The sequence below is a fragment of the Zootoca vivipara genome, chromosome 3, assembly GCF_965207765.1.
Source record: "Zootoca vivipara chromosome 3, rZooViv2.hap1.1, whole genome shotgun sequence".
Lineage (NCBI taxonomy): Eukaryota > Metazoa > Chordata > Lepidosauria > Squamata > Lacertidae > Zootoca > Zootoca vivipara.
The window spans coordinates 108578745-108594200 of NC_142586.1; the positions used below are offsets into that span (position 1 = coordinate 108578745).

Below are 15456 nucleotides of genomic sequence, written 5' to 3' on the forward strand. Positions count from 1 at the left end.
GTTAACCAAAGGTATCCTAAGTCTCCCAAAAAAAACGTGGATCTTCAGTTGTTGCTGGACTACAACTCCCAGCATCCCTGACCACTGGTCCTGCTAGCTGGGGATGATGGGAGTTGTGATCCAACAACAAACTTGGGGACCCAAGTTTGAGAAACACTGCCCAAGGAGAATATAATGAAGCGTTCGCTTGGCACCTGAAATGCTGGTACTGTCACTATTAAATGGATACTCCTGGGACTGGTGACAAAGCGCCAGCAACCCAAAGGCCCATCTCCAGTTAACAGCCCTCTTGCTCTTCCCCTGGCTGCAGCACCTGCAGCAGAGGCTCCTGCTGAACGCTTAAGCCGGCGGCAGCACACCTGTGGCCCTGTAGATGCTGCTGGGCTGCACCTCTCTTCATCTCTGACCACTGCATGCAAGCTGGGACTCCTGGGAGATGCTTATATGCAGATTTAAGATTATGCATTCTTGCCTTGGCACAGTACTTTTGACTTAAAAGCATGGTGTACACAGCACCCTGGGAAGCACTGACAAGAAAATGCAGCAGAAAATGCTTGGTGGCATTTATCAGGGCTGAGGGCCATGTTACGGACAACCTTGCAGAGGCCACGTCAGCAGCGGGGGGAAAGAAGGTGTGGCCAGATGCAAAAGTAGGGAATCCACAAAAAACTTCTTGGCATAGGAAGATGCATTCCAGCCACAGAAACACCAGAGGTTTTACATGTAGCCCTTTCCATTCTTCAAGGCCACATGCCAGGTAGACAAAAGCACTCAAGGAGTGTGTGGAGAAAAGCCACTGAAGCTAGAAGGGCTACAATCACTTGTTCACCGAAACACAGAGTCTGGAGTCCCCCACCCCCAGCATATATACCATAATCTGAGGCCTACAATTGTTGCAGAGTCTTTGACAAGGCCAGGTCATTCCGCACATCCATAACAAAGCATTTTCTGGTGCATAAGCCTGCCTTTTCCTCCAAAGGGTTAGAAACCTTGCCTGTTTAATCGATTATTTTATTTTTCTGTTGGAAGCTGCCCAGAGTGGCTGGGGAAACCCAGCCAGATGGGCGGGGTATAAATAATATTTATTATTATTATTATTATTATTATTATTATTATTATTATTACTATTCCCTGCAACGTGGCTGTTCATCACATTGCTTAAGAGTAATGTGAGTACTGTTTTCCCCTACACCTAGGGAGTAGTTGTTGTTGTTAAAAAATCAACCCCTATTTTAGAAACTGCATAGAAGCATTACTTATACAGCAACTATGGGCAAAGGGCTGTTTCTGCAGTACTCTGGCCTATCTCAGAACCGGCTGCAAGTCTTAGCAGATGTTAAGGCTCAGATAAGATACCTAAATCTCTTTCCAGGCAAGGTCCCTTTTATGTCTTCTTCTTCTTCTTTTTAAGGCTGTAAGCTTAAGAAGAATTCTTCTTAGATAGGACAGGGTGCATCTTACAGGAAAGTCAGTCCACCAGTCAGGCTCAGTTACATGAACTCATGACAACACAGCACTGCAGAATCATCCCTGCCCATATGCCTCTGCCATAGAGTTAGCCAAGAGCATGGGGGTCACTACAGGAAGCAGAGACACCCCCAACACACACACCTCTATCCTCCACCAATAAGAAAGAGTTTCCAGACACGTTCCAGCCAGGCAAGTGAGGCTGTGTAGCAAAGCCATGAGAAGTGTGACCTGGGAAGAATTCCAAGGACCAGACCGAACGTCATGGAGGGGCACATTTGGCCCTTGCACCTAAGGCTTTCAATCCTGCCATATTGGGCTAAATGGCATTAAACCAGCCTCTCTCAACCTTGAGTCCCTGGATGGTGTTGGACTACAACTCCCACCATCCCTAGCAACGAGGACCAGTGGCCCGGGATGATGGGAGTTGTAGTCCAACAACAGCTGGGGACCCAAGGTTGAGAAAGGCTGCGTTAAACCAATATGTGATGTGTTATATGCCTCCTTAAGTGACTCCTACTATATTTAGCAAGAAAAATAATCAACCCCCAACCCAACACTGAACAGCTGACCCCTTAACACAGTTTGAAGATACTAAAGATAGAATCGGGTCCTGTGGCAGAATAGGACTGGCTGGGCCATATGTTTTGGTGAATTTATACTGTGCTGCAATCGCTACAGCAGATCTTGATAAAATCACAGTATGACTGAAAACTCTGCAGCAAACCTCCTGCTCCTCAAAAGTCAGAGGTAGTTACTTTGCCATCACTGAAGTTCTTTTGATCTTCCATCATCATCTGGCAAATGGTATTGAGAAACTGTTGAATAGTCCCTCTAGCACATGTGACTGGCATCTCCTAGGCTGCCTGAGTTTCCTAAGGAATGGGGCAGTTTCCATTCCCTCTTTGGCATTTTAAATATGGCTGACCACAGGCCTTTCCCCAGAAGGGGGTGAGATGCCAAAGATACTGCAAACCACAGAGTAAAATCATCCAAAATCCAAAAGTCATTAATATAAAAAACCCCACACATTTTCTTCAGAGAAATATCTTCTTCCCTTTGTTGGGGGGGGGGGAGAGAACCACAATATGCTCCTCGGCGTGAAAAGATTCTAAATCAACTTTGGGTTGATGGCTTTCCAGATGTTGCTGGACTGCAAATCCCGTCAGCTCCAGTTAGCACAGCCAAGGGTCAATGATGATGGGAGATGTAGTCAAGCAACATCTGGAGCAGGCATCCCCAAACTGTTGGCCTACAACTCCCATGATCCCCAGCTAACAGGACCAGTGGTCAAGGGAGATGTGAATTGTAGACCAAAACATCTGGAGGGCCGAAGTTTGGGGGTGCCTGATCGGGAGGATACCAAGTTCCCTGACCTGGAATGCTGGAGCAGACTGATATCTGGTCTTACACAGCAGGATCCCTCTGGTGCTCTTAAGCCTCAAACAACTGCAGTGGGGAGAACAAAACTATGCTAAAGGTTTTATTTTGTTCGAACTCATCTTGAGTTCCACAGAACCATCCTTCAGGAATTTCCTTTTACGTTTAAGGAACGGGTTGCTTCAATCTTGCTTTATGCTGCTGACTGCTGGGAGAAACCATTCAGCAGAGCAAGAGAGGACACTGGCTTGTATCTTGCCAAGGCAACACCAGCAATTGAACCAAGTCAGGGAGTTGAAATTTCAACACCCCAAAGTCGCCAGTGAGCAAATCCTGTAAGTCAGTAAAGCAAATCAGATAGGCTTCAGTCAATCAACAGTGTCAGGTAGTAACTCAGATTTTCTGATAAGGAGACAGTTGATCTTCCTCCAGGGCTGTTGAAGACTCCCTTGGAGTGGCTATACCACCACTGGAAAACTTTGCTCAGATCACCAGCCTCTCAACTGGAATTATCCAGTAGCAAGAAGTTGTAAAGTGGCATTTAAATGTACTCTAAGGTGGCATTTTTGCAGATGGAAAATAAAGTAGCATGGTTAAATATTAAAGGTGTCAAGTCCACAGCCCTTATGGCATCAGCTAACTCTAGCCTAGATCTAAAACCAAACATGGTTTTAGATGGGCAAAGAAAATATCCAAGCTATCGTCTATTTCAGAAGCACTTCCTACGTGCCCCACTTCATATAAACCTACGTGGTTATGCAAGTCTTTTGAAGCATGAAAGATCGGCAGAATGCTAAATCAATGAGCTGGAAAGGAACTGCAGAATATTCCCTTGTTCAGGGCAAGAATGAAGACTTTACTGACAGTTGAAAGTAATTTTTCATAGCAGAGGGTTTCTTCTTCCTCTTTTGCCAGTTGGATCAAAGACTTTTATTCTATTGGAAGTATTCTGCTTTGTAAATGTTTATAAACTGCTATACTGTACTGTACAACTGTCTGCACAGAATCCATGGGTGGGGGCCATCTGAAGTACAACACACATTCACAATGTTTTTGGTGGCCATTTTTAACGACCCCCATACATTTTTTAAAAGCCAATGCTTCAAATTGCTGAAATCCTTTTCCAGCTGTAAATTTTCTTTAATGAAAGCATTGCAACGCCATAATGCTATTATGCCAGTTTCGGTATTATGGTGCAATTGGAGTTCAAACACCATAACACTATAAAGTGGGAATAATTAAACCACAAACATTATAGCATTGTGGTGCTGAATTTCTTCTTTTTTATTAGCTGGGGAAGTGTTTTTTAGCAATAGTGAAAGGATTCAAAGTCAAAATCATGGTCATGAAATGGCACCCACCACAAATTTTATGAATGTGTGCTGAACTGTGACAGGTCCAAACTCATGACCAAAATTCACCCTTTTAAAAAAGTAGAAGAGCAGCTCTAAAGCAGCCTTCCTCAACTGGGAGGGAGCACTGATAATGATGGGACTTGGAATTCAATACATCTGGACAACACCAAGTTGGGGAAGGCTGCATGAAGACACCTAAGTGTGCACTATTCATTCATTCAGTTCTTGGAGGGGGGGAAATCAATTTTCTATGCCTGAGAATAGACGGAAGACATATATCAAAAATACTAATGATGCTGTTGTGTGGGTGCCCCCCACGCAAACTGTGATCAAACCATGGCAGTTCCACCTTAAATAACTAGAATGGAAGCATCCCAAGTCTCCTGCTTCTGGCGCAATAGAGTAGACGAACCTTGCTTCTAAAGCAACAAATTTCAAATATGCCTGCCTAATTTACGAATGGGCATAAATCCTGGGAAAGACTTGCAAGGGAACTGAAATCCAAATAGGCCCACATACCCCCGGTGGTTGTTAGAACCTCTAACGTGTGGGTGGGGGACTTGTTGCCCTCCATATGTTGCTAGACTACAATTCCCATCACCCTCCAGCTGATGGGAGCTGGAGTCCCAACAACATCCAAAGCAAGGGCACAGTTCCCCATCCCTGCCCGCCTCACATGCTTTATTCCATTTGGCAAACACACCATGTGGTCCTTCAGGTCTACCTGGACGAGATTCCCTCCCTTTCTGCAAGTATATACTCCGGAAAAGTTGAAAATAATGGAAGTATCTTACCTTTAGAGAATCCACCAAGTCATCCACTAGGAAGAGGCGTCTGAGCTCCTTAACTGTGTTGTTGAAGTGGCCAAGCACCATATGGCTGTATTTTTGCACAAGCTCCTCAGACACAGCGACATCTTTATCCAAGTAAGCCCTAAAAGAGGGAAAACGCCATTCATAACATTTGACTTGGCAGCCCGAGATTCTTCGAGCTCTCCAAGCTCTCAGCCAGAGCACAATGGAGGAACAACAGGGAAGGTCATGGTGCTCAAGAATTGTGCAGATGGACAAAGACCCAAGCGTGAGGCACTCTATAATTTATTCACAGCAGTGAAGCTTAAAACCCCAGGTCTTTCCAAGAACCGGCACAATTAGTTCATTAAACTGCACTTAAATGGTAGAAGCAAATGTCTGGCCACTTAAAGCAGGTCAACGAAAGGTAAAAAGAAAAAAGAAAGACTGTGCCTTTTTTGCACATGGAAAGGCAGGCTTGGCAACTAAAATCAAATGTATTTTGATAACTGGAGATGATGGCCATCAACACTCCCACAGCTTCACTGCATTGAGGCAGACCCACTTCCCAGAATATTGCAACCCTCAAAGTTCTACTTTCATCCCACTAACCTCTTGCCAATCAGCCCAACATATTTTAAATATTTTAAAAGGGAAAATAAACACTTCAGCCCAGCCCAGCCCTACAAAATTTCCTCTGGGGGTTAGGAGAACCCCCAGGAGAGAACGCAGCAGGAGTTGGGGGGGGACTGTTGCATTTAGCAAGCTAAAATGTCCACCCTGATGGAACCACCACTTTAGCACAATGTCAAATTCCTCCCATTTTATCCTATTTGAAGGAATTTGGCATCCTTGAAGTTTTCAAGATGCTCCTTAGACAGGCACGTAGCACCTGCCGATTCTGCTCACGCGATGCTTTTCTTTTTGTGAAAGGTACCTGATTTTAAAGCTACCACAGGTTTCACGACTGCCCAATTCAAAAGTGGTGGCATTGCTTCTGAGATGGTTCAATGTTCGCAATGTAGGCTCCAATGCTTCTCAAACGGCCAAAGATTATGAAATTATTGATATACCGTACCAATGCAATATAGTGTAAATGAAACTGCGTTTGCAATTGTTTAAGATAAAACCTATTTAAGATAAAACCTATTTGGGAAAGAAACTACTTTTGCCATTTTTATGGATGTTTAGTGTTAGTTTACACATAGTTGCCTTGGTGGTATTATCTTGTGTCCATTGCAGTAGTCATTGTATCATCAACCTGTTTGTTGTTTCAATTGCTATTTAAGGTTGCCAGTGAGGCCCTACAGATACGTGGTGATACAAATGAACTAGTGGTGGTAATGGCAAAACAAAGTCTTGCTTGGAGGGGGGGAGTGTACAACCTCACATCCTCTCCCCTAACAACTGATTGTAGGTAGGGTGAAGCACTCACCTAAATGGGTGGCCTTCCTCAGACTTCTGGATTGCCTGGATAACTCCCTTGTATATCCTAAAACTGATGGTCACTGACAGGAGGACCAAGGCAATGTAAGCGACCACACTCACAATACTGAACACCGTTAATGACAGCAGCAGGAACAAGCCGGATCCAAACACCGCGCCCGTCTTCTTAACGTCTCGCCAGTAAAGGAGGTCAACAACTAGAGAGATTTAGGAGAAAGGAGATGAGAAGACATTGTCAAAGCAACATAGCCCCAACTTTTTCTTTTTTTACACACACGCAATGTATATATGAATGAACTTCTAACACACATGCATAGATAAAAACACACTCATGCATCAAACGTTGGAGATGTTCCCATGAAGATTTAGTACGTGGTGTGCAGTGTCGAACACCACGATGGCTCAGAAAAGTTAATAGATCCTGTTTAAGTGGAAGTCAGAATAACAGTACAGGGCTTGCTTTTCCTCATATGCTGCTGCGATAACAAACAAGCCAAAGAAGCACTTTAACCCTGATGGTGTTGGTGCTGCCCCCATCAGGCCTGGAGTATAATTTCTCTCTCACCTGCTCCTTCAGGAAGAGAGCACTTGGCCCCAGGTGAGCAGAAGGAGAACGCACTCGCCATCACAGCAATATAAGTTGTCTCTTGTTATGGGTTTGGTGAAGGCAGCAAGCACAGTGCAGTGATGCCCATTTGGGCTTGAGGTTCCCAGGAATCGGAATAAGCAGGCTGGCACTAGCAGTGTATAGATGGGGTTTTCGAAACTGCTTTTTCTCAAGAACAAGGCTGCTTTCCATTCCTACCAGCACAACAGGTTTCCATCATCAAGGCCAAAATACAATGGATGCAATTTCCAACAGGTCTTATCTTACAGGGGCAGACAGAAATATATTAGCGACAACACCCTCAGAGAAAATATGCTGTAAGGAAGAGAGTGCTCTGTTTGCACATGGGAAAAGCCAGGTCTAAACCCACTCACCAAGTCATGAAGCCCACCATGAGTTATGGCAAACAGAACCTTGGACAGGGGAAACTGCAGTTCAAATCTCACATTCAATCATGTCTGTCACTCACTCTGTGAGGTCACAGCTGGGCTAATGGGCCAATACACAGTTTCTAGGCTCTTCTTGGGAAGAGATACGGAACACAATGGTAACCAATAAATCTGCAAACCATATTTGGCATATTGAATACAACATTCCTACCACTTTATTCTCTTCCACTGCAACAGCACACAGCAGAGTTCAGCAGTATGGAATGTTACATTGGATATTAAATTTAGGAATCATGTAGCCCAGGGACAGGCCCTTGGGCACATTTGTATTTCTGAACCAAAAGCACCACTCCCCCTGGCCACCCCCGAAACAGAGAAACAGAAGTCATGCATAGGCTCATTCCACTTTTCCAAACAATATTGAGTAAAAGTCGGGCCCAGTAGAATTAAATTGAGCCTTGCAAAGTGCATAGAGCTGAAAGAGGAAGTGGGAAAGAGTGTCACTGCTGGCTCTCTGTGTGTCACAGCAGTATCATCAATTATGCTTCTGTTTTGCTTTTCTTGACAACATGTAAAAGTATCAGTGATATCCCAACTACATTAGACTACAGTTAAAGGAAAGCCTCAAATATTGGAATCATTTTATTATTTAAATTAGGCAGTGTTTAAAAGGAACAGGTCCAATTTTCTCCAGAGGATTTTGTCGCGCTGAATATTTTGTTTCTGTTTATTAAAAATGTTTCTGTGCCGCCACGTCTAGAACTCCTCCCCAATGCTACTAATGACTGAAAACAATTGTGTAACCGAAGCCAAACCAATGAACTCAACATAGGATTTTTTTAAAAAATAAATAAATAAAAATAAACCACAACAGCAAACACACCATAGGACCAGTTTGCATGCAAACCAAAATCCTTTTCAAAGACACGTTTGCCTTGACAGGTGACCCAGTCGTAGATGACTTTTTATTTTTGCAAAGTGAGGAATGCATACATTCATAACTGTATAGAAGCCATATAAACAGGAGCCTCAAGAACCAGAACAGCCTTAGAGGGCTGATTCCAAACACACCTGGTCGACAAATTAACTCGGGAAAATACGGAGGGAGCCAATGGCTGTGTTTGGACACAACACTAAACCGAGTTCTACATGACAAGAGCTACAGCCTGTGGTTGCCCTTAAATAAGCCAGCTTCAGAAACCATAGTTTGAAGTTAGCTTGTTTGAAACTGACCATAATTAGTGACGAACCACAATCCCAGGTTCTAATGCAACGAACAGAGATTAAAGGAAACTGAAAGTAGTCCGTGCCAAAGTCATCCTCTGGGGCGTGCGGGAGATAGGGAGGGGAAGAGCGAGAAACCTGAGACTGGCTGCAGTTTACTTCTGTAACATGAAACCATGGTTTAGTAATATGTCTGAAAGCAGTCACTGAGTGCCTTGAACCAGTATGTGTATATATATGTGGTTTGTTTTTTCTGCCATTATCTCCTATAGCTTAAGTCACAAATCCCAAAATACAAGCCTTCTGTGTGTGTGATGTGCATAAACATTTAAATTTGGGTTTTTTGTTTTTAGTTTTTTAATTTTACTCAAGACCAACAATTACATTACAGTCGTTTTCTAAGTCACAACTGGTACAGTTCTTGAATAATATGTACTGTACACGATAAACTGCCATTTGCTTCCCTTTAAAATGAAAGCCAAACGTATCCACTGGCAGAGACACACAGAAGGGTATTCTGAACAGCCACCTACCCTGAGGCAAATGCAGTTCCAATGTGAAGGATCTACAATTTCTGCCCTTCAAAGAACAAAACCAAACCCAGGCCTATTCCAAAGCAAATGTCTGACTACATTTGGAAAGCACAAGGACTGTCACTTGGCGAATCTAAAAATAGCAACGCTAGCACAGTGCCTGCATACACAGCTCATCCAGTTACAATCCTTCCTTTGCTTTTAATGCAACTGTCTGGATAACTCAGAGCTCTGCAGTCTTCCTATTAAAACCTTTTTTTAAAAAAAAAAAGCACTGCACAACTCTGGAATGCCAACTGCAGCTGCTGCACAAAATAAGGATTCTGTGTCTATCGTGAACATTCTCCCCTCCGCTAGAGCATTAAATAAAATGCACACCGAACCACACTGCCTCTTGAGTGCAAACCAAACAATAAATGCAAGGGCCCTCGACACCACAACACATACTCACCACTTCTGGCATCCATCTTGCCAGGGCTGCCTGCATGTACTCAGATTTTGCACAGCTGACTAGCAAACCTTTCCACTTCCTGCTAGGGCACTCAAAGGTCACCTGATATACGCAACTGCCTGCAGCCCTCGCTGATACACAGTTAGGAACACCCCAGACTACCACACAGTATTTTAAGCCCTCGTCCAATGGCCGTTTCCCCTGTAATTCCTTGGAATGCAGAACATATGTTTGCAGGCAATATGCTACGTTCTACATTTAGATTTTAGACAGAGGCAGCTACGGTAGTCAAACGGCATTCCTTTAAAAACGGGGCCGGGGGGGGGGCACACCACATAAAAGGTATATATATATATTTGAGGAGGAGAAAGAGGTTGTAACATCGTCCATATGCTCTTCTTGTTTAGTTCTCTGAATGGTATTTAAGAGAAGCAAATATTTTGCTACAGGGTTGCAATTGCAGCGTTGCTTTTGGACGAGTTCCACATATGACAAGAGGGCATCAGGATGGGACCTGGGAACCCACTTGGGAAGGAGCAGGCGTTTTGCAGCTTTTAAACAAGCATTTTTTTTGGGGGGGGGTAACTCTTAAGACAGTAAAATGGGGTGTTCTTTTTCTTCATATATAGGCAAATTTCTATGAAAGGTGTGCTAACCAACCAACATTTTTCTCCTTTCCTTCTTTGGAAAATGAGAACCTGGAGAATGCTACAGGTCACTAATTCATTTCTAATAACTGAAGATAATGATGTTTTAAGAACAGGCTAATAACCTTTTTGTTATTTTGTTGTACACTGCTTTGGATCCATTTGTTGGGAAAGCATGTATAAATGTTTAAATGAAGTAAACAAAAACAAATAAACTTAAGGAATTATTTTTGGCCATGCAGCAAATTGCCAGAATTTCAGGGTGAAGAACATGACGAGCAATCTATCCAACGAGAAGGAATATATCCACCAAGCAATATATCCTTCCAAGTGCCACCACAGACTTCATTACCAAGCTGTGGCTCACCTCAAGGGGCCTGGCAAAGAGGCAGGGCTATACTAGGGACTTCAAATGAAAATAGCATTGGGATGGCGGCGTTGTCAGGACAATAGTAAGGGAGAGGCAGAGTTCAACTAAGGGCTCCTTGATGCAGCTATTTACATTTTCCTCTCCCTCTCTCTCTCTCTCTCTCTCTCTCTCTCTCTCTCTCTCTCTATATATATATATATATATATATAAATCCACACTAGTGGCATTCGTTCAATTAATGCCATGCCTAATTTGGCCCTACAGCTTTTTTGCATGCAGCCTCTTGCAATTCACATTCTCCTCTTTGGCCAGGGAGTGGAGCTCTGCATGCACATAGCACGGGCGCATCTCCTGGCAGAAAAGAAGAGGAAGCTGCTCTCTTCGCACAACCCTTTGGATCTTGTCCGACAGGTGTCCCCCGCCTATCACCCAAGCCTAAAACATTAGCCAAACAAAACACAGCTGGGGAATCAGGCACAGAGCCAGCTTCTCTTAAAAATATACTTTGGCTTGGGAATGTGGGCCAGAGAGAGGGGTGCTTGTGCAACACCTGTTTGGAGCCAAAGTTATCTCTGGGGTGTCACCAGTATGGCCCAGAGTATCCACGCAACACAGAAATGTCCCTCTTCCTCGCAAGCCCTTCATGCAGGAGCTTCAGTTTCAAGAGGCTATTTACCAAAGGTTCACATGCACCAGATTAAGTGCAGCTCTTTTTAGGAAACTTGGGGGGGGGTTGAAGTGAAGGGGGGAGGATGATGGAAAGAGAAAGAGGGAAGAGGAGGACTACTACAGACATCAAAGAAGCGGGTGTCAATTATATCATGTTAGGGCAGTGGTTTCCAAACTCTCTCCCCCCCCCCCCGGCGGACCACCTATCAAACTTTCTGCCTGTTGCAGCAATTGCAATGCGCTGTGCTAATTGCTGTAGGGGTTCCCAATGCATTTGTGTTGCTTCTTTAATTTTGTACACATTCTGCGTTTTATTTTGCTGCAGTAAATGCAAAACATACAATAAAAAGGGGCAATAAAATACAATTTAAAAATAATATGAATATTTAACGCAACGGATGCACCTTCTCTCTCATCTTCAGCCACAAATCTACAGGCACGATGTGGGCCACCTGAATGAAGCTGGGCACCACTGGTGGTCCACAGACCACAGTTTGGAGACCCCCGAGTTGGGACAATAGAACTATTATTTGTTATTTATCAAACAACTACTTGTTTCAGGTGTTAATCCAGGCCTTAATCTCAGGGCCATGGGTTCGAGCCACACGTTGGGTAAAAGTGCTTTTCCTTTTTTAAAAGAATTGTTTAGGGGGGTACTCTAGTTTTCCTACTCATATTGAAATACTGCCTCTCAATGAGGTCAAACTTAGACTCTCAAAATGTTTAGGGGTATGCATACCCCTACGTCCCCCCCAGGAAAAAAAAGCACTGGGTAAAAGATTCCTGCATTGTAGGTGGGTGGAGTAGATGGTCTTTGTGGTCCCTTCCAACTCTACAATTCTACAATTTTATGTTGGTACTGTAGATCCCACCCCATATACCAGCTCTGAATTATGCAGCCAAGTAATTAAAAGGAGAGTCTTAATACTCATGATTTAAAAAAAAAACTTTGAAAAGGGGGTCCTTCTCCATTAGGGGGTGGGGAAAGATGGGGACCATAGCTGCCAAGTTATCCCTTTTTTAAAGGGATTTTCCCTTATGCTGAATAGGCTTCCTCGCGAGAAAAGGGAGAAAACGTGGCAGCTATGATGGGGACATTCTAAGCTGCTGATTTGAGACTTGTACACCATTAATTCCCAACAAGGCTTTATTGTGAGGAAGTGTGTGAGGAAGCATTGCAACCTGTGTGTGTCTGTACTGTACTGGCAGGGGCCTACACCAGGGGTCAGCAAACTTTTTCAGCAGGGGGCCGGTCCACTGTCCTTCAGACCTTGTGGGGGCCGGACTATATTTTTTTTTAAAAAAAAATGAATGAATTCCTATGCCCCACAAATAACCCAGAGATGCATTTTAAATAAAAGGACACATTCTACTCATGTAAAAACACCAGGCAGGCCCCACAAATAACCCAGAGGTGCATTTTAAATAAAAGGACACATTCTGCTCATGTAAAAACACGCTGATTCCCAGACTGTCCGTGGGCTGGATTTGGAAGGTGATTGGGCCGCATGCGGCCCCCGGGCCTTAGTTTGGTGACCCCCTGGCCTACACTAATCCATTTACAGGCCTTCCTTCCTCCTTTCTCTAGTGTAGCTGAGGAAGCTACCCTTGTGTTTTGGACTACAAGTCCCATCAGCTGTGCTGGCTGGGGTTGATGGGAGTTGTGATCCAAAAAAAAAAAAACCCTGGAAAGCACCAGGTGGCCAAAAGCTGGTCTAAGGCCTCATTTGGTCTCCAAACAAAATGGCGGCCATGGCAATGGAAGTTAAAAGGGGGGGGGGAATTGTCAAGTGCTGAAAGGGGTAAGGAGGTTGGCTTTAAGCTCTCTACAGATGGCAGCTTGCATGATTTCAGCACAAAACCAGAAATGGAGGAGGAAGCATCACAGAGAAACAGGGAAATGGCAGCCCCTTAACTGAGCTACGCCACCCTGCTGAACTTACTAAGCCTGTTTCTGCCGTTTAGACTGGTGAGGATCAGCACAATCCCCATAAAGTTTGTGTGTGTCATTTGCACTGGATCTGAGCATGGGAAATCACCCCTCTGGATAAGTCTTTGCTTCCTTATTCTTAAACGGAAAACAAAAGCTTCCTACCTCATTAGAACGATGCAACTTTAATCCGCCACTCAATGTAACCCTTACTTGCCAAGATTGGGACTGTATACGTCACCAAAGGGGAAGTAACGGCGTGTATATATACAATTTGTAGGTCACTGCAAGCTTGGCACATGTGTGGGAGAGAGTGCCACAGCCAAGCAGAGCAAGGAACAGTGGGCTGTAGGGACCAATAGTTTGACTCTGCATAAAACAGCTTAATATGCATCCATCCACACTTGGCGACTCCAAACACTTCAAGAGGTGGAAGAGAGAGCATGAGTGAAGCAAATTCTGAAAGCAACGTACATACATAAGCTTTTGAAACACATAACTGTGGACCTTGGACTCTGTATCAAGACTGGCTGGGTTGCCCCATCATCGCACACCCAATCTCTTTAAGTAAAGTATTGTTTTGGATAGCTGGATTAAAAGCTGGGGGTGGGGGGAGAGGGGGGGGAGAGAGAGAGAGCAAGCCTGTTTTGTTCTACTAGCACAACTCAAAGCTTAAATGTGTGGCACAGACTTAAAATTCTTACAGTTTCACAACACAGAGATTACAAAGAACAGTGGCTGCAGGGGCGAAGGTCAACCGTTGTAACTATAGGTACTCATTTTATCCCAGCGTGCTTCAGATTGGCAATGCCGGTTTTGCAATTAAAAGGCAGGCAAACAGTTTTGTAAGTCATGGAACCCACTCACCCCCCAGATATCAAACTAACTAAAAATAGCGTCACAAAGCGAGGAACGAGAGGGGCTGTGAAAACAAGGGTGACTTGAAACTGTATTGCTGGACTTTACCTCTGCTTTGTAAAAGGACGGCACTGTATCCAGAGGTGAAAGCCCATTACTTTAGCAAATCACATTACATTAACCACTAGCAGCATTTGTTGGGTTGGTTTTTGTTTTTATTAGAAAAGCTCCTCTCTCTCTCTCTGAGCCAGTACATCAGCTAAATGGAAGCTGGCCCTGACATTTGTACAACCAGGACATACCAAAGGCAAGCTGTCCTGTGCCGTCAGATGGCAGGACTTAATCCACTAAAACATTCAGAGCGTCAGGCAAATGACCCATCCCCCGCCCCATGCCCCCCCCATATTTAGATATTCCTCATCGCTGATCTTCTGAAGGACTCACCACCCTCTTGCCATTAGCCCTCATGCCCATTCCTAGGAAAATTGCTCCTCTAGAAAAACCGCACACTATAAGCCTCTTTTTGTACAGAGGGCAACCCACAGCATCTTTAAAAGCTTAAAAAGAATTGACAGTAAAACTGCAAATACCCTTATCCTTCCAATTGCTCGGCTGGCTGTCCATCTCTCTTCACAATGGATCTGCCCCTCCAGCTGGGATTATCAATTATGCATACCAATGGAAAGGCTGCAGTTGGAGAAATAAAGCACCCGAGAGATGACACATCAGGGTTCCTCCAGCAGAGGTCTGCAGTCTCTTGCCTGCTGCACGGCTGCTGCAGGACTTAAGTCACCTGACTGTCTTCTGGGTGTGGAGCAGACTGACGCAGTGCAATCTGTAACTAGGCTACTGATACTCCCCGCGCTAATTCCTCGGTTCAATCTGCTTACCGTGGCAACCGTTTGCTTGCTGCCGGTACCAAAAACAGATGGGGAGGGCAGGGGGGAAGAGACTGATGCTGCAATACAGAACGAACGAACACACACACACCACAGAGCTTTTTAATACTGTGTATATCCAAATAACTCGTGGGTTGCTAGATCGTTAGGGAGCATCGTGGGGTTAAAAAAATCGCACCAGGGCAAAGAGGTCTTACAGGCAGCAAGGAAGGACCCAAGGTGAAAATAATACATGGTCTAAATGAAAATTTAAGCCCGGTAAATGCATGCGGGCAAATAATGCATTCATGTACCGCATTTCAAGTATTCAAAACCATAGTTACCACCTCCCTGTAAGGTAGGCCCCGCAGCGATTAGCCTAAGCCAAGCGTGGTGAGCCTCTGACCCTGCAGATGTTGCTGAACTACAGCTTCCCCTCAGCCTCAGCAAGCATGGTTGAA

At 44.4% G+C, this 15456-nt stretch overlaps 1 protein-coding gene across 5 annotated transcripts in view; it reads right to left on the reverse strand.

Annotated features, from left to right (window-relative positions):
* RTN4 (reticulon 4) overlaps window positions 1-15456 on the reverse strand; it is a 57622-nt gene that overhangs the window by 7279 nt on the left and 34887 nt on the right. For 3 of the 5 annotated variants that reach the window (XM_035110958.3, XM_035110957.3, XM_035110956.3), the window contains 2 exons: window positions 6429-6636; window positions 4997-5135 (listed from right to left, as the gene is read on the reverse strand). In XM_035110958.3, the coding sequence (XP_034966849.2) occupies window positions 4997-5135; window positions 6429-6636 (347 nt within the window). Of the gene's footprint in view, window positions 1-4996; window positions 5136-6428; window positions 6637-9643; window positions 9784-14707; window positions 14985-15456 lie in introns of those variants that run through there. The other 2 variants (XM_035110959.3, XM_035110960.3) reach the window with 2 other exon arrangements.